Raw genomic sequence first — 24,429 nt, forward strand, 5'->3', positions numbered from 1 at the left:
CGAGGCTGTCCGTCCACTGATGATGCTTACGGACACGAGTGCCGCAGGGTATAAATACGTCCGTGTTCAGGGTGGCTCGTTGGGCCGAAATGACTCGGGGCGAACGGAATGGGGGTGGAGGTGGGACTTGCTTGTTTAAGATACTCAAGAAGGCGTTGGGTGAGGAATGTCTATGTTGATCTACCAAAATGCCAACGTTGAGCCAGGCCCTCAGCTCGAGCCTCCTCTTCAGTTGCCCAGCGTGGTAGATTTCAGACTCGGGGAGCGCGGAGGTCATCAAAGGAAGCCGGGTCTTCCCTTTCAGGGCTCTGATTCTCCCCTTCCCATTCTCACCTCAAAGTTGGCTGGTTTGCCAGAGCTGCGGCCGGAGGTCTGGTTATCATCATTTACATTTAAGATTTCATCATATTGTAGAATGAGAGATTTAGGGGTCATTTTGTCCATCCTCCTGCCTGCAGCCATGACGGCCCCGAAATCTTCCCTCTCCAGTCTGATGACTTAAAGATCTTCGGGAGGCTGCATCTGTTTTAGTCACCTGTTTTTTGTATGTTTGTCGTCGTCGTTAGAGAGTTGTCTTGGGCCCCAGATATTTATTCATTCAGTCATAAAGGTAGAAAGATGAAGAAAATGCAAGTTGCACCACGGTTTTGATTGCAAAAGAGCTGTCAAACCTTATCCCGCTCTCGATCCGATCAGGGACCGGACAGAAATGGCATGTTAACGATGCATATTTCTTCTCTTCCATTAGTGAGCTTCGCTGTGTTACTCTGTTGGCATCTATTTGAAGAGGTGGAAGGGATGATTTCTACATTTTTTCCTCACGATCACTGTGGATTGCTCTGGGTCGTGGCTCGGTGGAAAGAGCCCGGGCTTGGGAGTCAGAGGTCATGGGTTCGAATGCCGGCTCTGCCACCCGTCAGCTGTGTGACTGTGGGCAAGTCACTTGACTTCTCTGGGCCTCAGTTACCTCATGTGCAAAATGGGGACTAACTATGAGCCTCACGTGGGGCAACCTGATTACCCTATATCTACCGCAGCGCTTAGAACAGTGCTCTGCACATAGTAAGTGCTTAACAAATCCCAACATGATTATTATTGGACAGATGAATTCAGAGCCTAAAGACCAATCATTTTAGCTGTTGAAATGCGCAAATCAAAAATTCAGATGGTTTATACACGCATCTGAATCTGTACATCCAGTGCACGCACTTTAAAATTTGTCAACTTGTATCTTTTTTTCATATACCACCCACTGTTTTTTCTGTAGAAAGAGAATGCGTTTATTTTGCTGTGCAAGTGAGGAAGATGGATAGACTTTCAGAGTTTGCAGCCCAAAGAAAAGAACGTAGCTGGCCCTTCGTTGCCAAAGGCCAACAAGAATAAACGTATGGATTAGGTTACCCCAGTGGGGGGAAGATGAGGAATAAATTCAAGAAGAAGGGGTCTGTTTTCAGATGAGCCTTCCGACCATCGAAGAGCCTAATGGAGAGCAAGCAGCGGCCCGCCCGATGGATTGGCAATTTCTCCTGTGCTTTTTACAGGATCAGCTTACATTTCCCTCTCAGTTAATTTGGTCAGAGTTTTGCAAGGCTCTACAGTTCCCAGATCTCCACAGGTAGGGAGGACGAGGAAAGAGACGCTCTGATTTTTAGAAGTGTGGAGGGGCCTGACGTGCAGACAGAACTAGGGTGGGTTGGCTTATCCGGGGGAACTTGAGGCGAGTCACTTCACTTCTCTGTCCCTGTTACCTCATCTGTAAAAAGAGGACGGAGACCGTCAGCCGCGTGTGGGACTCGGACTGTGTCCGACCTGATTAAATGGGATCTACCCCAGCGCTCAGTGCAGTGTCTGGCGCGTAGTAAGCGCTTAACAAATATCATTTAAAAAAAAAAAGAGGGGACTCGGAGCAGAGGACTCTGCCACTTCTATCCTATGTGGTCTTGATCCAGTTACTTCTCAGTGTCTCAGTTTCCTCTTCTATAAAATGGGGTTTGAGACTGAGCCCCACGTGGGACAGGGACCGTGTCCAACCCGCCTTGCTCGTATCCGCCCCAGAGCTTAGTACGGTACCTGGCACGTAGTAAGCGCTTAACGAATACCGTATTTTTCGGTAGGTTAGGGGTCGGGGTAGTAGCAGAGATTTCCCGGGAATATTTCCGTACCTGTTAGGGAGAACTCAGAGTGCGACACGGTCTCCCTAAACCGTCGAGAACGACGGGAGGCAAAACACGCTTTCACTGTCTACAAGCAGTTCCCGATGCACTGGGGGAGACAGATGTATAAATTGATTTGTGGGTAGTGGGAGCGGTGGATAGAATAAGGATCCCAAAGGGAGTGGAGGCCTTAGTTCTGCTCCTGCATTGACTGGATGGAAGGGGAAAGCAAACTGGAACAGCTTGGTCCATAATTTAGATTAGCCCCCCCCCCCCCCCTTTCATCCCCCCTATTCGCCTTTCATTCTCTAACCCCCAACCCCCTCCCCGAGGCTGGATTTGACTTCCCCACAGTTCAGAATAACAAAAGAAATGCTGCAGACTCACACCCAGTGCTCCTTAAACCTATCCCTCTGTGAAACGTCAGCATCCCGATTTAACCGGAAGAAGGAAAGGAAATGTGGACAAGTGATTTTTTTGTCTTAAGGCTAAGTTCAGTGAGCGGTTCTGGCAGGATTAGTAATGTAAATTTCCCGGCCCCGTGCCGTACCCCGAACGGAGTGGTTCTCCCGCGTCTGTTGATGAGCTCCAAAGACCAAAAACCTCTTCAAGGAAAGGCGAAAGGTCAGCCTTCTTTTTTGTCTTGTATGTAGAAAAATGACGACTTGAACTTATAAGACCTCCTGGAATGTTTACTCCTGCCCGTTCAAGGTAGCGAATTCACTTCTGCCTTTCACGTTAGAAAACCGTTACGGCTAATTGCCGCCCGTCGGAGAAGTCATTTTATGTGCGGTTCAAACTGTCCTGAAATCGAGGGCTCTCAAAATGTGAGGCGGCCACTTCAATAGCCGGCCCATCGTCCGATCGGAAAACAGAAACAAGCGGCGAGTAGAGCGTAGTAGCGGTTGGGCCTAGCGGAAGGAGCCCGGGCCCGGGAAGCAGAGGACCTAGGTTCTGATTTTGCCTCGGCCAGTTGCCTGCTGGGTGACCTTGGGCAAGTCAGGGCGGGAGGGGTCGGAGGGGTCCGGAGCAGAGTCTGGAGAAGCCAGTCCCCGGGACGGGCAGAGAGATGGGACTGGAGGGAGAGAAAGGGCAGAGGGACAGGAAGGGATCCACTGGATTCTAAGGATCTAGAATGGCTGTGGAAGACGGAGGAGGAGTACCCCAGCTCCATCACTCGTCTGCTGGGTCACCTTGGGCAAATCACTTCACTTCTCTGTGCCCCGGTCTAGCTCGTCTGTCAAATGGGGACTGAGGCCGTGAGAGCCCTACACGGGACAGGGACTTTGTCGGACCCGATTTGCTCGTATCCACCCCAGCGCTTACTGCAGCGTTTGGCACACAAGTGCTTAACAAACACAGTGATTATTATTAAACCCCCTCCCACCCCCAGTCCAGTTAATGATATTTTGATGAAATACCATTGAATCAACGGTAGGGGGAAGCAGGAGGGCTCGGTGGAAAGAGCCTGGGCTTCGCAGTCAGAGGTCATGGGTTCGACTCCCGGCTCTGCCACCTGTCAGCTGGGTGACTGTGGGCGAGTCACTTGCCTTCTCTGTGCCTCAGTGACCTCATCTGTAAAATGGGGATTAACTGTGAGGCTCACGTGGGACGACCTGATGACCCTGTATCTCCCCCAGCGCTTAGAACGGCGCTCTGCACAAAGTAAGCGCTTAACAAATACCAACATTATTATTATGATTTTTTGAGCAAGTACTTTGTGCGTATCACCGTACTCAGCGCTTGGGAGGCTACAACGAAACCGAGTTAGCGGAAATGTTCCCCGCCTACGACAACCTTATAATCTAAAGGGGGAGACAGGCGTCAATATGAATGTCAGCCTCTCTGGGCTTCGGTTTCCTCCTCACTGGCAGTTAATATTGCCCGCGTCTACGTACCACAGGATGACGTGAGAAGAAAATGAGAGAAATAACATCCAAGAGCTCTATAAATACGGGGTATTCTGCAGCGGGGCCTCTAGAGAGGGCTGTGAAGTAGAGGTTGAAACCGAGGGCTTCGGTTTCCTCGTCGCTGGCGGTTAATAGTGCCTGCCTCTACCTATCACGGGATGATGGGAGGATAAAATGAGAGAAGTAACGTAAAAGCGCTCCATAAATACTGGGTGTTCTGCAGCGGGGCCTCTAGAGAGGGCCGTGAAGCAGAGGAGCGACCAGAGTGGGAGCAGGAAAGGGATTCGGGGAAAGAAGGCAGAAATCGGGCCGTTCCCCCAGAGTCTCAAGATTAGAGGGGCGCGGAAATTAACTTGTACTGAGGGCGTGAGATCACTTACTTAAAAGCAATATACGTTTTTGGGGGGACCTGGCCGAGGGGCAGCATTTTTCAAAGCCCGAGTGTATTTAAACGAAAAAATGCGAGTGGGAGCATTTTCCATCTGCGACGGACTCCTGCGAAGCACGCAAGCCACAGGGACTAATTTCTCGTAGAGTAGTCAGAGAAATAACGCTTACTGAGTGTCCACTGGTTGCAGTCCCTTGTTCTGAATACTTGGGAGGTTCAGAGCATAAGAAGAAGTTTCTACTCAGTCTGTGTGAGGCCCTTTCTCGGGAACATTTCCCGCTGCCATCCATCCGTCGCCACGGCCTGCTGGGGGACTGAGAGGACCTGGGTTCTAACCCTGACTCCATCACGTGTCTACCGTGTGACCTCGGGCTAGTCGCTTCACCTCTCTGTGCCCGTTACCACACTGGTACGATGGGGACGGACTGGGAACGCCACCCGGGACGCGGACTTGTTCGGGAAGTGGCTTGGCCTAGCGGATGGAACCCGGGCCTGAGGGTCAGAAGGGCCTGGGTTCTAATCCCACCTCCACCACTTGTCTGCTGGGGGACCTTGGGCAAGTCACTTCACTTCTCTGGGCCTCAGTGACCTCATCTGGAAAACGGGGATTAATAATAATGGCATTTGTTAAGCGCTTACTGTGTGCAGAGCACTGTTCTAAGCGCCGGGGGGGATACAAGGTGATCAGGTTGTCCCACGCGGGGCTCACGGTCTTCATCCCCGTTTTACGGATGAGGTCGCTGAGGCACAGAAAAATGAGGCGACCTGGCCAAAGTCACACAGCTGACAAGCGGAGCTGGGATTTGAACCCGTGACCTCTGACTCCCTAGCCCATGCTCTTTCCACCGAGCCACCCTGCTTCTCCGATTAAGACTGTGCGTCCCACGTCGGCCAGGAAGTTTGTCCGACCTGGTCAGCTTACGTCTACCCCAGCGCTCGGTACGGTTGCCTGGTACACAGTAAGCGCTTAGCAGATACCATCCAAGAAAGCAAACAAACCCGAGCAGCTTGTATCTACCCTGGCGCTTAGTACGGTGCCTGGCACTTGATAAGTGCTTAACAAATACCGTATTAAAAAAGACGCCTACTACAGTCTAGTTTTGATAACCTCAGAGACGACCCTTCCTTTCAGGGAGCTCCTGAGCGTCGGAGCAAGCCCTCCCTCCGGGAACTTCCTTTCCTCCTCTCTTGCCCCGTTCCGGAATATCCCGTGCCGCCTTCCGAGGCAGGTTTACGGAAACCGCAGTCGGAGACCCGCTGGCCTCGGTGGTCCTCTCATCCCACCCCCGGCCACCCAGGTCCTCCTGGAACTCCTTCAATCCGTTCCAGAGCCTCGAGGGGAATGGGAAGAATGTGAAAGAGGACGTTCTGTTCTCGGGCGGGCGGCCCTCCCGCCTGGCCGCCGGCCCACCCTTCCTTCTCTCCCTCCTCCCCGAAAACCCGTCTCTGAACCCTGACCCCTCTCCGTACCGTTCGGGCCGAGCGTCCGGAAGGCCGGCCCGGGCGCCGGGCCGTGCGGCCGACGCCCCGTCCCCGGAACGCCGGGGGTTTGGAAGAGCAGCGGCGCCTCGGGCAGCCGGTCCCGTGGCCGACCGGCAGCCACGGGGGGGCTCTCGGCGGGTGGCCCTCCGTCGCCGCTCGCCTCCAGCGGAATCGGGAGAGGGCCGGGGGCGGCCCGGCCGATTCCGAGAAAGATCCCGCCGCCTCCCCGCCCGGAGGTGAGGAGGCCGCCGGACGCGGGGAGGGGCGGCCTCTCTCCCGGTCTCTCGACCGCTTCGACCCGCACCCCGCTGACTGCGGGTTCGCGTCCGCCTCCCCTCGTCCCCGAGCCCGGCGATCCTCCGGAATCACCTCCCGGGGCCGACCGCCCACCCGGGCCCCGGTGCCGGCGGAAGAGAGGGCCGGGCCCGAGCCCGCGGGAAGGGACCGGAGAGAGGAGTTCAGCCGGTGCCAGTAGGTGGCACTTGAAGGACGTCGCATTGAGGGGACGCTGCTGACTTATCGCGCGGCCCCTGAACCTGCGCAGGACTCACTTGGTCGCTGGGTAGTCGCGCCGGGCCGTCTCCGGGTGGGTTGTTCAGACCCCGTGCTTTCGCCGGACGGGTCTGCCGACGGTCCCCGCCAGAATGGAATCGATCGTAACGACTGTATTTATGAAGCGCCCGCCCCGGGAGGGATACGAGACACGTCGGACACGTGGGGCTCCGTGCGACGGGCGGGGACAAAGGGCATTTGATCCCTGTTCTGTGTAGGAGGAGCTGATGGGAGTAAGCGCTTAGTACGTGTTGTAAGCGCTGGGGTAGGTACAGGCCAATCAGGTTGGATCCGGTCCCTTTCTCACACGGGGCTGACTGTCTTAATCACCGAGATTCAGCCTCTCCTGTCAAACGCGGACACTTGGGTGGAAACCCACGGTCTGGCGGCCTCTAGATGAGCCCACCCCCTGTGAAGCCAGAGCTTTCTGGGGCTGCTTCCCGTTGCCCCTCTGGACGGTAAGCTCGCGGGCAGGGCAGGTGCCCGCCGACTCTGTGGTGCGGTGCTCTCCCAGTCGCTCAGTTCGGGGCTTCGCTCTGTTAGTGCTCCGTTAATACCTTTGGTGGAGAGCCAGGAGGCTCGCTGAGGGCAGGGATCCCTCCCTGGCCTCGGAGGTCCACGACGACGCACTCCGTCCGGAGACCGGCCCTCCGTCCCAGCTCCTTCCTTTGCTCCACCCAGACTGGCTGCCTGGAATTGACCCTTCAACCTCTAAGTAGACAGGGAGTGCTCAATAAATACCCCGGGATCACTCCCCGGGGCTGCCGTCAAAGACCGCGGAGGAGGCGCTTTAGCCCACGCGGGACAGATCTGACCTTCTCCCCGCTTGGAACACTCTGCTCACCTCACTGCCACCTTGAAGTATTCCCGGGTTAGTTGAGCTGGTTCCTGCCGGGCCCGATACTCCGGAAAACCCCTTTCGCTTCGTAAAAGACCAATTGAGAAGGTTAGATCACATCTCTCCTATTTTGTGTCCCTCGGCAGTGCTTCTGTTTGTATTTCTTGGGCGAGTCTTGGCTGTAGACTGAAAGCTCCCGGAGGGACGGGTTTTCGGCTTTCTTTCTCGGCCCTCCCTGTGCCCCGTAATGTTGTAGATGGTGGTTCTCCCTCCCGCCTCTCACCCCGGGCTCTAAAATCCTTGTGGGCAGGGATCGTGTCTGTCAACTCTGTTGTACTATCCCCTTTGAAGTGCTCTCCGGTACAGTGCCCTACCCGGGAAGCAGCATGGCACAGTGAACCAGGCCTGCGAGTCAGAAGGTCGTGGGTTCTAATCCTGGCCCCCGCCACTGGCCCAAGGTCACCCAGCGGACAAGTCGCCTCACTGGGCCTCAGTGACCTCATCTGTAAAATGCTCTGCGCCCCGTGTGGGACGGGGACTGCGTCCGACCTGATTTGCTTATATCCACCCAACGCTTAGTACGGCGCCTGGCACGTAGTAAGCGCTTAAATGTGATTATTATTTTCACTACGCTCGGGAAGCGGGCCAGAAATGCCATCGACCGTCTCGCTTCGCATATCAGTCTGGGTGTGAGATGGCAGCCGTCCACACCTGTCAACCTGCAGACCACTGATAGATCCAGACTTTCTGTTGTGGGTTTGGAAAGGGCGATGGCTCTTGGCAGAGGGTTCCCGTTAATATTCGTTTCCTTGTAAAATCCTCTGAGCTCAAATTACATTTCCCTGGCCTTCTTCACTCTGGCAAGCCCATTGTGGTGCGGGCCGGAGGGGCGGGATTGCAGCATTGAAATATTAATAGTAATCCAAATATTTTGCTCTCCCACACATATTCAGCTTCGTATTGCAGCAGACGAAACACCCTCTCAGAGGGGGGAGATCCAGGCCGGGATGGCTCTGTCTTTCCACCCTTTCCTGTCCGGCTGTCGAGGAGAAGCCACATGTAGCTTCCCCTCCTTTGCAAGCATTTAACCTTTCAGCGCTCCGTGTCTTTCTCCAGTTATCAGATGCCGTTCTGAGAGGCTTCTCCCCCCCCCCCCCCCGATACTCTGTCCATGCTGGGAGGAAAGGGAGAGGCTGGGAAGCGGCGTGGCCGAATGGAAAGAGTATGGGCCTGGGAGTCAGAGGCCCTGGGTCCTAATGCTGTGTCTGGTGGGTGATCTTGGGCAAGTCTCCGCCTGTTACCTCATCTGTAAAAATGGGGATTGGGTGGGAGGCCGACGTGGGCCATCACTGCATCTGACCTATCTACTCCAGCGCTTAATACAGTGCCTGGCGTGCAAGCACGTAAATAGCCTAAAACCGACAAACTGAGAGTCAGAGAACGTGCGTTGTCGTTCTGGCGCCGCTGCTCGTTGGCTCTGTCACCTTGGGCATAGCATTTCTCTATGCCTCGGTTTCCTTAGCGGTAAAACGGGGACTGAATACCTCTTCTCCCTCTCTCTTGATCTGTGAGCCACACGTGAGACGGGGACCGTCGGACCTTATCATCTTGGGTCCGTGCCAGTGCTTAGTACGGCGAGCCGCACGTACTAAGCACTTAACAAATACCGCTGCTGTTAATATTTTTTATTATTATCATTATTGCTCTATATCTGGACCTCATTTTTAGCCTGGAGTGTTTTCTCTCTCTCTCTCCTCCTCTCCACCACCCTCCGCCATCTCTTGCCATCCTTTCTAGGCTCCGTTTGATTTTTCGAATAGAGCCGTAGGATCGCAGTAAGTCGGGGGGGGGGGGGAGAGCCCGCACCCCAACCTGCGGGGAGAGAAGCAGCGGGGGAGGATCACCCCATCATCAACCCTCCCCTTCCTCCGTCCTAAAAACCCCGGATCGTGAGAGGGCCCATCTAGGTGACGCGGCGTCTTCCGCGGCCCAAGAAAACGCCCGCCGAAGGGCGCTCGCTGCCGGAAGACGAGCAGTTGTCGATGGAGCGACGCCGGCAACTCTGAGCCGAGTGCCGTGGCGGAAGGGCTCCTCACCGAGCACGAATCAGGGGAGTCGGGAGACGGTGATAATAATCGTTACGGTATTTGAGCGCTTCCTGTGGGCCGGGCACCGTTCTAAGCGCTGGGCGAGAGACCAGTTAATCGGATTGGACCCGATCCCTGTCCCACATAGGGCTCACCGTCTGAATCCCCATTTTACAGATGAGAAAACCGAAGCGCAGAGTGACTTGCCCGAGGTCACACAGCGGACAAGTGGCGGAGCCGGGATTAGAACCAAATGTCCCGTGCCCGGGCTCTCTCCACCCGGCCACACGGCTTCCAGTGTCCTCTTGTTGGCCGGAGCCCCTCGGCCCCCTGCGTCCCCGGGCCCATGGCAAGAGGCTGCAGAGGGAGTGAGGGACGGGGATAAGAGCAGGCGGGGCGAGGAAGGTCGGGACGGTGGGGTTGGAGAAAAGGCGGAGAGACCTCTAGCGTGTCGTGACAAAAATAAGAGGTCTCAAGGTATCACACACCTCTCCACTTCGTCACTAATTCGCAGTGTGCGCATCTTAGGGTTGCTCTGAGCTCAAGGGCAACGCTCAGCAATCTTCTCCAGCTAGCACGTGTGATTTCCATGACCTTTTGTAATCTCTGCTGAGTCTGAGGGTTTTTATCTTCCATGTAATTTAAAGGAATTAAAGTGCGATAGTGGAAAAGTCTTCCCGAAGTTAGGAATGAGTATCTCGGTATGTGGGTGTAGCAGTTTATATGAAGCCATGTCCAGGTTTTCAAAGAAAATTGGCTGGTCTGGAGGATTTCTTTGATGGTGAAAGAACAGCCGGAAAAAAAAGGTATTTAAGTGCTTAGACTGTTCTAAGCACTGGGGTGGATACCAACCCAACCCCTTGAATGGGACTTGGAGTTTAAGCAGAAGGGAGAACAGATATTTAATCCTCATTTTACAGTTGAGGAAACTGAGTCACGGAGAAGCGAAATGACTTGCCCGAGGTCATTCAGTAAGCAGTTGGCCGAGTCGGGCTCAGAACCCAGCTCCTCTGACTCCCGGCCCTGTGCTCTTCCCATTTGCTTCAGTGACGTAAATGCTGATTTACGTAAAATTTACACAGATGCAAGCGAGTCACTCAAGGTACAGTCGTCCCGGTGTGAATGTTCCGAGCGCAGTCGCGAAAAGTGCCCGGCCTCTTTGAAGCCGCCAGAAATAACCCATCTGTGGTCGATTTCAGGCTGAACAAGTTTTGAAGATGGAGCTTCAGCCTCAGTTGAGCAGAACCCCATCCCAGACCGAAGAAAATAGCCCAGTAAAGAAGGTGAGTCGAAAGTCTCTCTGGAGTCGGTCGGTCCCTCGCGTTTACCGAGCATCTCCGGAATACCGGGCACTGTACTGAGCGTTTGGGAGGAGACAGCAGAACGAGGTAGGTTTTCCCCTTCCTCCAGGGGCTTACAACTTAATGACAGGGAGAGAAAAAAGTGCTGACAGAGGATGAAACGGTATAGAGCGGGACGCGGGATAAGAACCGGACGATAGATACCGGCAGCTTTAATTTTCAATCGCCGAAACCGATGTTGGGGACGACACTGCTAAAAGACGTCGTTTGATTTCCCGAGGTCGAGGGTGTGTAGCGAACCGGGGTCGGGGGTTCGAAATGCAGACAGTCTGTCATCCCGGAGCACTTAAAAAAAATAAACAACAACGGGAGGAGGGGGATTTGGAGGAGATTGCTTTACCGGAAAATGCGGTCATGGTGTTTGTCGATCGGTGGTATATCTTGAGCATTTACTGTGCGCAGAACAGCGGACTTAAACGTCTGGGCAAGTACAGTACAGCCGAGTTGGTAGGTACAATCCCTCAAGGAGTGTTGGCGGTCTTACAGGGGGAGATGGACGTTGAAATTGATTCCAAGAGCCTGGGCTTGGGAGTCCGAGGTCATGGGTTCGAATCCCAGCTCTGCCACTTGTCAGCTGTGTGACTGTGGGCAAGTCACTTCACTTCTCCATGCCTCAGTTCCCTTATCTGTAAAATGGGGATGAAGACTGTGAGCCTCACAGTGGGACAACCTGATGACCTTGTATCTCCCCCAGCGCTTAGAACAGTGTAAGTGTAAGTGTACGTAGTAAGCGCTTAACAAATAGCAACATTATTATTACAGATAGAGGAAATGGCAGTGTGAGAAGAATCTGTGCCTAAGTGCTTTGGGACTGAGGGTGGAGTGAATATCAAGTGTTTGAGGGGTAGAGATCCTAGGGGATAGGCGACACGGGGCTCTCTTAAACTCCTTTTGGGCAGGGAGCCACCCGTTGTAGTTCCCAAGAGCAAGTGGAATGAATCGCCCTCCTCAAGTGCTCGGTCGATTCCACGACTGCTGCGGCCGCGACCGAGATGGCAGTGAGGTGTCCACAAAGAACCCTGTAGGATGAGAGCGTTTTTCTGCCCCTAGAGCGCCCAGATAATCTTTTCCCTCACCCGCCCCCCCGAAGTCATCCAGTGTCGGCCAGGGGCCTCGAGCATCATGGCTCCCTCTCCCCCCCCCCCCCCCCCCCAAAACGGGCAGCTGGCTGAGCGTCGTGGGGCAATCGCCCCCCTCTGCCAGAAAACACTGGGGCTCCGGACTTGACGCCGGCTAAGGGTTGAGTGGATGGGGGAGGTGAAATAGGTCGATTCCCACGTTGGGAAACGAGCGGGGTTGACGTACTGCATTTACTGGGCGCGGAGCACCGTACTAAGCGGTCGGGTGAGTACGGAGTAGCAGATTCGGTGGCCGTGTTCCCTGCCCGCGACGAGATCAAAGCAGGGAAGCCGGAAGGATGTCCTTCCCCGTGATCACAACCCAAGTGGGGTCCAGACCAACTTGGTGTGTTCAGTTTTAGGCCAGTGCTGTGCGTGTAGTCAGCACACGATTAATACCGTCGACTGATCCGTTTAGAAGTCAGCGGCTGCTCACGAGATCCCAGGAACTTCAGCTCCTGACAACTCTGGACGGGGTTCCTCACGTGGGGGCTCACCGTCTAAGCAGAAGGGAGGACAGGTTTTGAACCTTTATTTAGAGATGAGGAAATGGAGGCCCACAGAAGCGAAGGGACTTAGCCAAGGGTCACGCAGCAGGCAAGCGGCAGAGCCAGGATTAGAGCCCAGGTCCTGTGACTGGCAAACCACGCTGCTGCTTTTTAAGTTTCTAAGTGCTGGGGGATCTTCACAGTCCATGACGGCGCTTCCCTTTATACCCTATTACTTCCTCCTGCCTGAAATTTATTGTAGTGTCTTGCCTCCCCTGCTAATAATCACGCCACTTAAGTGCTTTTTATGTGCCCGGCACTCTTCCGAACGCTGGGGCGGATAGGAGGTGGTTCGGTTAGACGGAGTCCCTCTCCCACTAGGGCTCGCTCTCTTGATCCCCATTTTACAGATGAGGTAACTGAGGCCCAGAGAAGTGAAGCGACTTGCCCAGGTACACGTGGCGGAGCTGAGATCAGAGCCCGTGATCTGCCGACTTGTGGGCCCGTGATCCATCTGCTAAGCCCCGCTGCTTCTCCCTGCTAGAGACTGTAGGCCGTTTGAAGGCAGCCATCGTGTCTACTAACTCCGTGGTACTCTCCCACTCTCCGGCGAGCACCCGATAAATCCCACCCACAGCTTGAATGACTGACTGATTTTTGTCCCGGGGGAGCCGACACCGTTACCGCTGTATCCCCACAGGACCCGCCGCACGCTCCGCCCCCGTCGAAGCCCATCCGGCGGAAATTCCGGCCCGAGCACCAGGCGGCAGACAGAGCGGAGCATCCTCCCGCCACGGGAAGCGCCGGCCCTCCGCCCCCGCCGGCGAAGCCGCAGCCGACCGTCCCAAAGTAAATGCCAATGCTAAGCCACAGGAGCGTCTAGAAAGTGCCTTTCTCCCCTCTTAAAGGGGCACACGGGTGGACCAGCTGCAAGAGAGGAGGTTTTAAAAACGTGTGCTTTCCCTTCAGTCCCCCCCCGTAGACTCTGCTCTGGCCTCCCTTCTTCCCTATCTCTGTGGAAGGATTCACCGTCCGGTCTGTTACGAGGAGACCCTGTAAGCTAAAGGTGACGGTCGCGGTTTGCACGTATCGTTTACAATATCCGCTAACCCAACGGTAATGATGATGATTGCGGTGTTTGCTGAGCACCCACTGTGTGCCAAGCGCTGTCCTGGGGTAGATCTAAGATAATCAAGTTGAACAGTAGCCCCGTATCCAGGATCATCGGGTTCATCTAGGACTCTTGGAGGAAGCAGAGTGGCCTGGGTTCTAATCCTGCCTCCCCCACTTGCTTGCCGCCCGACCGTGGGCGGGGCACTTAACTTCCCCGTGCCTCGGTCTCCTCAACCGTAAAATGGGGATTCACTACCTATTCTCTGTCCTCCTCGGACTGTGAACCTCATGAGGGACGGGGACTGGGTCCGATCTGATGAACCTGTATCTTCTCCAGCGCCTAGAGCGGTGGTTGTCACAAAGTAAGCGCTCAACAAATACCATAAAAAAAAAAAAACCACCCGTAAGCACGGCTCTCTGGGGACAGACCAGGAGTAACCGGCGTCGTCCGTGCGCACGGGCGTGATGGACTGTACTGAACACTTGAGAAAATACACAAAGAACTTAAATGCTAACGGGGGAGGGGACGTAAAAATATTTATAAATCGAATAACCGTGAGCAGACACCGAATGAGTTCAGTGCCTGTTCTTCCTCGAGGATAGACTGTGAACCCCGAATGACAGAGGGATTGTGTCTGACCTGATTAACTTATATCCACTCCAGAGCTCAGAACGGTGCTCGACACGTAATCAGCACTTAATAAGTACATTACTAATGTCGAGCCCAACGTTCGTGTCTTCCCAAGCGAGGAGGACGGGTATCAGGAGATGGATAAATACCAGAGGTGGCCGATCAGTTGCGAGATCAACTTGGAAGTTAGGAAGCGGGAGCCAGAAAGAAGCAGGGCGGCCTCGTGGATTAAGCACGGGCCTGGGAGGCCGAAGACCTGGGTTCCGATCCCAGCTCCGGCACGTGTCCGCCGTGTGAACCCGGGCAGGTCACCACCCTGTGCCTCGGTCCCCTCGTCGGTCCAACCTGGTTCGTCGATATCTATCCCCACGCCTTGTAGGGTGCCGGTGTATCCAGTGAGCACTTAACGAGCACCACAGAAAAAGAAACGCCAAGGTCCTTTCCACACTTCAGTTCCGGTCCTCTTCCGTCCCGCTCTTCACGAGACGCTGCGGCTTCCAAACGATCCGTCCTCAGGTGGCGAGGTGGTGGAAAGGGGGTGTCAGGATTTCCCAACTCCTCTGGGGCTTTGAAGACCATTTCCTTTCATGCCCCCTGAGCCCGTGTGAGCGGAAATCCCGTCAGGGGCCGGGCCCGTTCAAACGTCCCTCTTGCTTCTCACCGCTCTTCGGCTTGAGCCTCTGCTGCGCTCTGACGCAGGTTTATGACCGATAGGAAGAGTACCTCCAAACGGGAGGCAGCGGGAGTGGGAATCCGGCGGGTTCGGCGAGAGACTTTTGTCTGTAATCTGCCCGCCCGATCAAAGCTTTGCATCCTGGTTCCTTCCTGGGATTGATGTCACCGACTCTTTGACTAGTTTAGTGAGGCTCTTCGGAGTGGCATCTCCTTTCCCCTTGGCTCTGACCTGCAAGCGCCGCCCCAACCCAGTCTAATGTCGACCGTCTCTGAGCTCTGCTAAATCCTCGACTCCCTCTGCGCGCACACATCTCTGAGTTTGGACCAGTCAGGTCCCCGTGGTTCAGGAAAAATAAATCTCCGCGGTCTGTAGGTTCTGGCGGGCCTCCAGGGCTCTGCGGCGTGGGCGGGTGGGCGGAATCCCCGGCGAGGACGACGGACAGAGTCGATTCCCGAGGCTTCGGGGACAAGAACTGGCATGCGGCGATTGCTAACCGGTGCCACTCTCCATTCACTCAGTCGTATTTAGTGAGCGCTTACTCTGTGCAGAGCATTGAACTGAGCGCTTGGGAGAGTAAAATAGGACAGTAAACGGACACAGTCCTTCCGTTGGCCCCGCGTGTGGAGAGCAGGGTGGTTTCTGGAGTCACTTGAACCGTTGGATAAAGTGAGCCCTCCCTGTCTGCCCTCAGGATGGAACTGGATCGGTGGCGCTTCGCTTCTCGGCCTCAATTCGTAGCACCCCGCTCCCCACCTTGAGGCGGGGTGGGTGGGTGGGGCAGCCCGAACCCCACGTGAAGCGTTGTGAGGCAGCGTGGCTTAGCAGAAAGAGCACGGGCCGGGGTGTCAAGACAGCCGATTCTGATCCAGCCGCTCGGCCTGCTGTGGGACCTGGGGCCCGTCGTTTAGCCTCCCTCGGCCTCCGTTTTCTCATCTGTAAAATGGGGGAAATAGGCCTGCCTCTCCCTGACTCTCTGATGATGAGCCTTTTGCGGGACTGGGATTGAATCTGAGCTCATCCTCCTCTTTCTACCCCGGCGGTTAGCACAGTGAGCTAAGGCTCATAGTAAACATTTAATAAATACCATCATGATAATTTTGGTGCACCATAATAATTATTACCGTGGGCCTGCTTGCACATGCCTGGGATGACATCTTCTGTGGGAATTACAAGTCTTATGAATATTTAAGAGAATCAACTTTCCCCCTCTCTCTTGGTCACCAAAACCTCAGAGACCCCGGGGGGGAGGGGGGGGAGGCACGTTAGGAGCTAGTCTACACTGCCCAGGACCCACCAGTACCTTAAGGGGCCCTGGAAGTCGTCACAGCTCTAGGGGTCGTGTCCACCTGGCTTCTCGGAGAGACCCCGGGGCAGGCTTGCAACTTGTCACTTCCAGCTGCAGGTTTCCAGCGACGGTCGGGGCAGGTTCCCATTGATTTGCCGGGGCCTGACGTTCCACCAGAGCGAGCATCTCAGAAAGCGGCGACTGCCTCAGAGCTCAGTAAACACGATGGATTGATGGCATGCCTTTTGGAAAAAACCAATCACTTGCACGGGAAGGAAGAGCTCAGGAACAGGCCTCGAGAGATGTCGATCAGATGCCCGGTTGTGGGATTCGGTGGCCGGGGAGGGCTACGGAGACTCTTTAGTAAAGCAGATCCTGGACCCGTTTGGCATCTCCGTTGGCAGCCCCGTAGAGCGATTCCGCATATGGGCCCTCTGTGAAACCGAATCCGGCAAGATACGGAACTTTTTCTGTTGTACTTTACCTCTTCTTTCTCCTTTTCCCCTTCCATCTCCCCCTCTTTCTTCTCCCTCTTTCTTTTCCCTCTTCCTCTTCATCCTCCTCTTGCTTCTCCTCTTCCTCCTCCCCTCCCCTGCCCAACTCCAGAAAGTCACTCTGGTACCAGCGCAGCCCAAGAAATGGGAACTCGAAGGTGGACGTGGAGAGGGGAGGAGAGGAGTCGACCGGTCGGGTCCGAGGCCGTTCGAGGCTGGAGACCTCAGGCAGACTGACCGGATCAGTTGGGAGCCCAAACCGAAGGGCCGAGATCTCTGCTCTGGCAGAAAGGATGCTTCCCTCCCACCCCACCGTCCTTGGTCTGCTGGAGGGGACTTGAACGTCTGGCTCATCCTGGGGCAGACCCAGTCTCTCCAGAGTCCCTGCAGCCCGCACCGCCAAGGGACCCACCCCTCCACTTCCGGGAACCCACGTCTTACTAGACGTCGTACGCTAGCGGGCGAAGCCCCGCTGGACACGAGTCCCGACGTCAGCCGGTCGGAGCGGCGTCGAGGCATCTCTCGAGCGGACCCCGAATCCCTTTCCTTGGGATTCACCCCGTCTGTCGTTGAGATCGCAAGCCAGCCAGCGGGTCCTTTAGCCCCCTGCCTGGCGAGCGAGGCAGTCAGCGCAGCGCTTGTTGTAGCACCCTGCGTATCCTCTACGGACCCTCTGAGATCCCTGGGGGATCTTGAGAGAAATGAGCTTGGACTCAGCAGTGCCGGTTTCGACCAGAGCAGGGTATAAAGCCCAGAAACCCCCCCGAGGACTCCCGTTTGGGAAACCAAACTAAGCATCCGCTTCCGAGGGGATCGGTCTTGCTCTTTCAGGGGAGCAGCGGGGTCGGAGCAAGCAGCCCCGCGACTGCCTGGGCGAAAGCTGGCCCGGGCATCAACCAACGATGGAAACTCCCTGGCTGTCATGAGAGTGCTGCCCGTGAACTCTCAGATGACACGCACGTAAAGTTTGCGGGCGGTTATCCCTCCCGAAGAATGAAGAGAAAGAAATGCAGCTTAGGTACCGCAGGCAACTTTGCTTTGAACAGGATCTCCCGTTCTCCTTCAGTCTCGCCCATGGGGTATCGCTGGGTCCGTGGATTCTCTTGCGTATTCAAAGGGGCATTCCAGGTAATGGGATTTGACGAGGAGAAGCTCTTGTTAAAATGCCTTGCAATACATCAAAGACCAGATATTTGAAAAGGCCCAAATTGTGGCTATTCTTCAGGGTATGAAGTGAGAACTCTTTTTTTCTTTTCTGAACGACCCGTCTGTCCCGTTGGCTTCTCTCAGGATATTAGATTTTCCCTTTATAAACCTGCGGGGTTTGGGGGTTTGTTTTTTTCATACGGCGCTCGGGATGGAAAGCGAGGAGGGGCGGTGCCGGGAGGTGCGCGGGCCGTTGACTCCGAAGTTTGGATCGAAGGGTTCTTTGTGTTTGCCTCGCTGGCAGGCAGTCATCCAAACAGAAGAAGGCGATTCAGACGGCTATTCGCAAAAACAAAGAAGCCAACGCTGTGCTCGTCAGGTTGAACAGCGAACTCCAGCAGCAGCTAAAGGTGAGGAATGCGTCGCCAGTTGGCATTGACGCAAGCGGTCAGCGTGCCCAGCTGGCGGAGGATCTAGTTGCTCGCTCAGGGCTAAGACCCGGATCTTTGTCGTCGGCCTCTGGGAGAGGTGGGCGAGGGAGCAGAGGTGGCCTAGTGGATAGGGCCCAGGCGGGGGAGTCAGAAGGACCTGGCTTCTCCTCCCGCCTCAGCCGCGTCCCCGCCGTGTGACCTTGGGCGAGTCACTCCGCTTCTCTGGGCCTCCGTCGTAAAATGGGGATTAAGACTGTGAGCCCCCCCGTGGGACGTGGACGGCGTCCGACCTGACGAACTTGTGCTTAGAACGGCGCCTGGCACACGGCGGGTGCTTAACCAATGCCCCCGTTTCGGAAAGAAACTTTACGGGAGGTCGCGTCACTTAATGGTAAGCGCCCGGAGAATTGACAGCTCAAGCCCAGTGAGTAGAAGGTAAGCCGTCTTGAAGTTTCAAGGCCGTCTGTGGCGTGGGGAATTCTTTGGGGTGGTGACCCTCGCACTGTGGTGTGAATGTTGGTGGAATGTAGGGGTCCCGTGACTTTGCCCCCATCCCTCTGCCGAGCTTTGGGAGGTAGGAATGGGTGGTTTCACACCTCCACGGTTAATAGAGAAGCAGCGTGGCTCAGTGGAAAGAGCCTGGGCTGGGGAGTCACGGGTCATGAGTTCGAATCCCGGCCCTGCCACTCGTCAGCTGGGTGGCTGTGGGCAGGTCCCTTCACTTCTCTGTGCCTCAGTTCCCTCATCCGTAAAACGGGGGCGAAGATTGTGAGCCTCACGTGGGACAAACTGATTCCCCTGCATCTCCCCCAGCGCTTAGAACAGTGCTCTGCGCATAGTAAGTGCTGAACAAATACCAACATTATTATAATGATACTTACCGAGCGCCTGCCCTGTGCTGTAACAACTGTAAAGGCATTGTGGCCGGGGAGTGTGTCTGTTGGTATACTGTACTCTCCTAAGCGCTCAGTACGCTGTCCCGCAAACTGTAAGCGCTCAATAAATACGATGGACTGGCTGAACTGCTAAATACTGAGGAGAGGTGCAGACACGACTGAGGTATCACAGTCCTGCTGAGACCCTAGCCTGTGGGCTAGATAGATACCGGAATGGGGGCGATAATGGCTTGCAAACAGCAGGAGCAGCGGGCCAACGGTGTCAAGACAGGGAAGTGGTCAACTCCTGGCAATCTGAGACGATATCTGGGCGCCGTTCGAAAGCATTCGACCATTTTGGACCGCAGAGCAGTGTGACTCAGTGGACAGAGCGCGGGCCCGGGAGGCGAGAGGACCCTGGGTTCCAGTCTTGGTTCTGTCGCTTCACTTCTCTGCCCCTCAGTTACCTCGTCTGTAAAAATGAGGATTAAAAGGCCTACCCCCCTCCCTCACACATTTAAACTGCGAGCCCTGTGGGGGACAGAGATGGTGTCCAACCCGACTGTCGTGTCTCGGCCCGGCACTCGGTACGGTGTTTGGCACATAATAAGCACTTAAAGAGTATCGTTAAAAAAAAGAGAAGTTTCAGAATGGACCTGCCTGATTGGTCAGGTAGGAAAATAATGGACTTTCTGGGCATTTTATCTGATTTTTTTCCCCATCGTTGTGCTCCCGGTAAGTCATAAATGTGTCTAAGCGTTAAGCACTATGCAAAGTGCTAGGGAACAGATGATGATGACGGTATTTAAGCGCTTCCTGTGTGCCGAGCACTGTTCTAAGCGCCGGAAGGAAGATGATCAGAATGGACACCGTCGCTTTCCCACCGAGGGATCGCCGTTGCGAAGAAAGGAGGGCAAGTATCTCATCCCCGTCTTGCTGATGGTGCAGCGAAGGCCCAGACTAGTTAACTGATTTGCCCGCCGTCACCCGTCAGTCCCGGTATTAGAAGGAGCACGGCCCCGTGCTCTTTTTATCCCCGGTGCGAGGTTCTTTTACGCAGAGAAATTGGAGAGGGTGGAATGGTGCCCTGAATCGGCGAGAGGGGCCGCCTTCGAAAGGGACATCAGGCGGCCCTCTTCCCCTCCCGATGTCACCCGTCTTGGAATATTTTGGTTTCTTCTAGATCTCCTCCATCAGCCTCTCTGTCCTCGCCCCGCTCTCCGTCCCTGTTTAATCTGATCGGGTCCTCGCTAGTCTGCCTTTCAGTTCAACAGAAACCTGGTCCGTCCATCGCGTTGCCTTGAGGTGACCTATTGACCGACCTTTGACGGGGGGGGCTGAGGGGAACTGGTGGAAACGATCTCTTCCCCGCCCCGTTCCCCCTTTTCCCTCTCTCCCTTCTGCCGCAGGAAGCGCACCAGGAACGGACGGCCCTGGAATCGCAGTTGGAACAGCTCCGCCCCGTCACCGTCTTGTGACCCGCGGGGTTCGCCGAGATCACCTGAGCCCTCGTGTCGTCGCCCCGTCCGCTCGGAGCCGGCGCGCTGCCTTGGCACGTCAGAGGAAGCGAGCGGCGGAATGTGATATCCCCTTTTGTAAAAATTTCCACCCCCGGTCCTGCCGTGGAGGACTCGGGCAGATTTTCGGCCTGCAGCTTTAGGCGAGACGGGAGATTCCCGGTCATCAGGCCGCTCCCAGCTCTGCTCCGGGCTAGTGAGACCTGCCGCTCGCTCGCCCGTCACCCTGAATCGGTCCTAAATCCCAAATCGATCAAGTTAATCGCGGCTCGGCCGTTTGTCCCCCGTGTGTGTCCCTGGGCAAGTCGCTTCACTTCTCTGCGCCTCAGTTCCCTCATCTGTAAAGTGGGGATTCAGACTGCGAGGCCCAGGTGGGACGGAGATGGGGTCCAATCTGATGAGCTTGCGTCTACCCCAGTGCTTAGTTACAGTGCCTGCCCCGTAGTGAGCGCTTAACAAATACCATAAAAAAAGTCCTTGAAGCCCATCAAAAAGTCGATTGCACTATTTCTTTAGGAGTTGCCTGATATATACCGTATGTCCCCATTAATTATGTGTTACCTGCTTTCAAGATGCTCCCTTTATATATGTATCTGCCTCTCAAACATGTGGGGCTCCTGGATTTGTTTTTCTTTTAATAGGATTATCTTGAGGCCTAATTTTTATTGGGAGCAAACAGAAGAGTGGAAGTGAATTTAGACTGAGGCTCTCTCCAGTGCTCCCACATGCCAAATAATTGTCTTGATGGTGCCACTGAATGACGGTTCGCTTAGAACCGATAATCATTTTCGCTTTATATTAAGCCTCCAAGACTGTGAAAGCACAAGTTCGGAAACCAGCAAAACCAAAATGAGAGCCTGTTGAGACTAGTTGAATTGTTGAAACATTTTTCTTCCATTTTTTTTCCTCCTTCATCTCGCCGTCATACCCCAAACAGGAAGAGGTTAGACGTGGTTAACAGGAGCAAGCCGTGCCTACGGAAAGACCGACGGTTCTTTTCCTTCTACTGATTGCCTTTCATTTAGATTTCACTTGTAGAAATTATGGACCGTGGTTCACTGCACGGGTTGGGTGCCCAGGTGAGAAAACGGGGTGTTTCCGTGGGGGATGCGGAAGGCGTCCGGTGAGGAACGGCCCGGTTGCGTCAGGGATCGGAGGGCCTGACCTGTCTCGCGCAGGCCTGGGTTAAAGCAGGCCCGTAAGGCTGGTCCGCGGAGCCCTCGGACGAAAAACGTTGAGATGCCCCTTCTCCTCGGCGGCGGCGGGAGAGGCTGCGGTTTCTGCCGAGCATCTCCACTCCCCGTCTCCTCCGGGCTGGGAAATCCGATCCTCAAATGATCGACGAAGGCTCGGGAGGTCTGTCGTGGGGGAGCGAATCGTCCCTGCCTGGAGAGCGGGGAGGGTTTTGATCTAATGGACCTGTTGCTTGGCTTCTTCCTCTCTCTGGGGACCAGTGGCGGCCCTGAGGGGCGGGGGGGCGGGGGGCTGTTGCCTAGTGACGGACCCACCCCGAGGGAGGCAAGTGGAATCCAGAGAGAGCTCGGTGCTTTGGAGCTTGGAGCCCCAGCTCTGCCTCTCGCCTGCTGGGTGACCCGGAGAGAGTCACCTAACCTCTCTGGGCCACTGGCGCCTCGTCCGTACGGTGAAGCATTTTACGTGAGGCTTTTTAAATGAGGCGTTAAGATTACCTGCTCTCTCCTTTACTGTGACCCATCCGATGATGGTGTACCTACCCCAGTGCTTGGCACACAGTAAGCACGTAATGAATCCCCTCATAATAACGGTTACCGACCAAGGCTCGAGGCCTGCACCGACTCAGGGTTCGCTGGAGATTGTTTTGAACACGTGGGTAGTGTCTGGAATTGGAACTCAAACACAGACCTTGACTGGTTGGGAGAAGAGCGGTCCTTAAAATCGGGATTGTACATTTCCCTCAGTCAGGACTTAAACCCGTGTTTTTCAACAAGATATAAAGTCCTTTTCTAAGTTTTATCCCTCGTTGGAAGCGATTCATCCACCTTGTCGTCTTTTAACAGATCAATCAGTGGTAACTACTGAGCGCTTACTATGTGCAGAGCACTCTACTAAGCACATGCCAGAGTACAATATAACAGAATTGGCAGACACATCCCCTGCCCCTGAAGAGCTAACAGTTCCTATAACCCAACCGGACTCCGTTCCTGCGTTCTTTCCGGAAGTTAACTTCTCCCGTAGGAGGTCAGCGATTTATAGTTCTCTTCGGTAGATGGGAAGCAAACGGGAACGGTCTTAAAACTCTGGCTTCCTTCACCGGCTCCTTCCCGCCATCTGCCAACACCAGAAATTTGCTCTAATCAAATGCGTTGGGCCCTGTGGTTAATTTCCAGAGGGAGTCCGCTTTTCCCTCCGCTGAACCTGGCCCGGTCTTTACCTGGAATGGCGGTAGGGTCGGGAAGTAGGCGTTCGGAGTGAGGATATCTGCGTGGTCATCTCCATTCAACCAACAGCAGCCCTTCTTTATCATCCCTAATTTCCGGAGCGTCCCAGCTCACGTCCCCAATAATGTGGAGAGCCTGCTTTGGTTTACCGAGCGCCGAGCACTATGCCGAGCGCTGGGGGATGCCCAACAGTTGTAGGTGGTCGACCACAGAAAATAGATGACTGCCCGTGCTCCCCTTTGGACACACACGTCACTTAACACCGTGGCCAGCGGATCTTGTCCCAACACCATTCATTCATTCAATAGCATTTATTGAGCGCTTACTATGTCCAGAGCACTGTACTAAGCGCTTGGAATGTACAATTCGGCAACAGATAGAGACGATCCCTGCCCAGTGACGGGCTCACAGTCCGATCGGTCGATCGACCCTATTTATTGAGCACTTGAGACGTGCAGAGCACTGTATCGAGCGCTTGGGAGAGGACAGTACACCAGAATTAGCAGTCACGTTCCCTTCCCGTTACGTTCTCTGGACTCTAAGCTCGTTGTGGGCGGGGAACGTACCTGCTTATTATCCGCTGATTCTCCCACGCACGAAATGCAGTGCTTTGGAGGAGTAAGCGCTCGGTAAATACGATCGAGTGAATCGGGTGGCCAAGAAGCGATCCGTTGGTGTGAGCGGAGGGGCTTCCTAAATCTCCTCTGCAGCTAGAAAGGCGCTTTATAACTGCAAGATGCACGGGATGAAAGATATTTCTAGAGAGTCCTGAGAATTGGCCCGAGGTTTTGGGCCTGTTGTTGGGGCTTTGAGGAGCTTGGCTGCTATGGTGATGAATGAAGAGGTGTTTTTGCCTCTTGTGGGCAACTTCTTGGCAAAATCATGATCCCGGCTCTGTCACTTCTCTGCTGTGTGACCTTGGGCACATCACTTCTCTTCTCTGGGCCTCAGTTAACTCCTCTGTAAAATGGGGATGGAGACTGTGAGACCCAGGTGGGTCAGGGACCGTAGCCAACCCGATTTGCTTGTACCCAACCCAGTGCTTAGCACGTAGTAAGTGCTTAACAGATAATACAGTGATCATTTTTACTGTTATCCTCCCTCCCAGACAGAAGGGCAGTGCCATTTAGAGAAGCAGCGTGGCCAGTGGATAGAGCACGGGCCTGGGAGGCAGAAGGATCTGGGTTCTGATCCCGACTCGGCCACTGAGCTGCCGGATGACCTTGGGTAAGTCACTTGGCTTTTCCGCGCCTCAGTTACCTCATCTGTAAAAAGGGAATAAGCGGGTGAGCCCCACGTGAGACAGGAACCGTGTCCAACCTGATTGACTTCTGTCTACCACAGTGCGTAGAACAGTGCTGGGCATAATGACGTTGGTATTTGTTAAGCACTTACCGTGTGCCAAGCACTGCTCTAAGCGCTGGGGGTAGATACAAGGTCATCGGGTTGTCCTCCGTGGGATTCACA

At 54.8% G+C, this 24,429-nt stretch overlaps 1 protein-coding gene across 4 annotated transcripts in view; it reads left to right on the top strand.

Moving 5' to 3' along the window:
- Window positions 1-20,874, top strand: part of REPS2 (RALBP1 associated Eps domain containing 2) — a 107,122-nt gene extending 86,248 nt beyond the window's left edge. For 2 of the 4 annotated variants that reach the window (XM_029080066.1, XM_007670464.4), the window contains 4 exons: window positions 10,610-10,693; window positions 13,078-13,226; window positions 18,027-18,132; window positions 20,438-20,589. In XM_029080066.1, the coding sequence (XP_028935899.1) occupies window positions 10,610-10,693; window positions 13,078-13,226; window positions 18,027-18,132; window positions 20,438-20,506 (408 nt within the window). In that variant the 3' untranslated portion in view covers window positions 20,507-20,589. Of the gene's footprint in view, window positions 1-10,609; window positions 10,694-13,077; window positions 13,227-18,026; window positions 18,133-20,437 lie in introns of all 4 variants that reach the window. The other 2 variants (XM_029080064.1, XM_029080065.2) reach the window with 1 other exon arrangement.
- Window positions 20,875-24,429: the final 3,555 nt, after the last annotated feature.

Source organism: Ornithorhynchus anatinus, chromosome 15, assembly GCF_004115215.2.
Source record: "Ornithorhynchus anatinus isolate Pmale09 chromosome 15, mOrnAna1.pri.v4, whole genome shotgun sequence".
In the NCBI taxonomy this organism is placed as follows: domain Eukaryota; kingdom Metazoa; phylum Chordata; class Mammalia; order Monotremata; family Ornithorhynchidae; genus Ornithorhynchus; species Ornithorhynchus anatinus.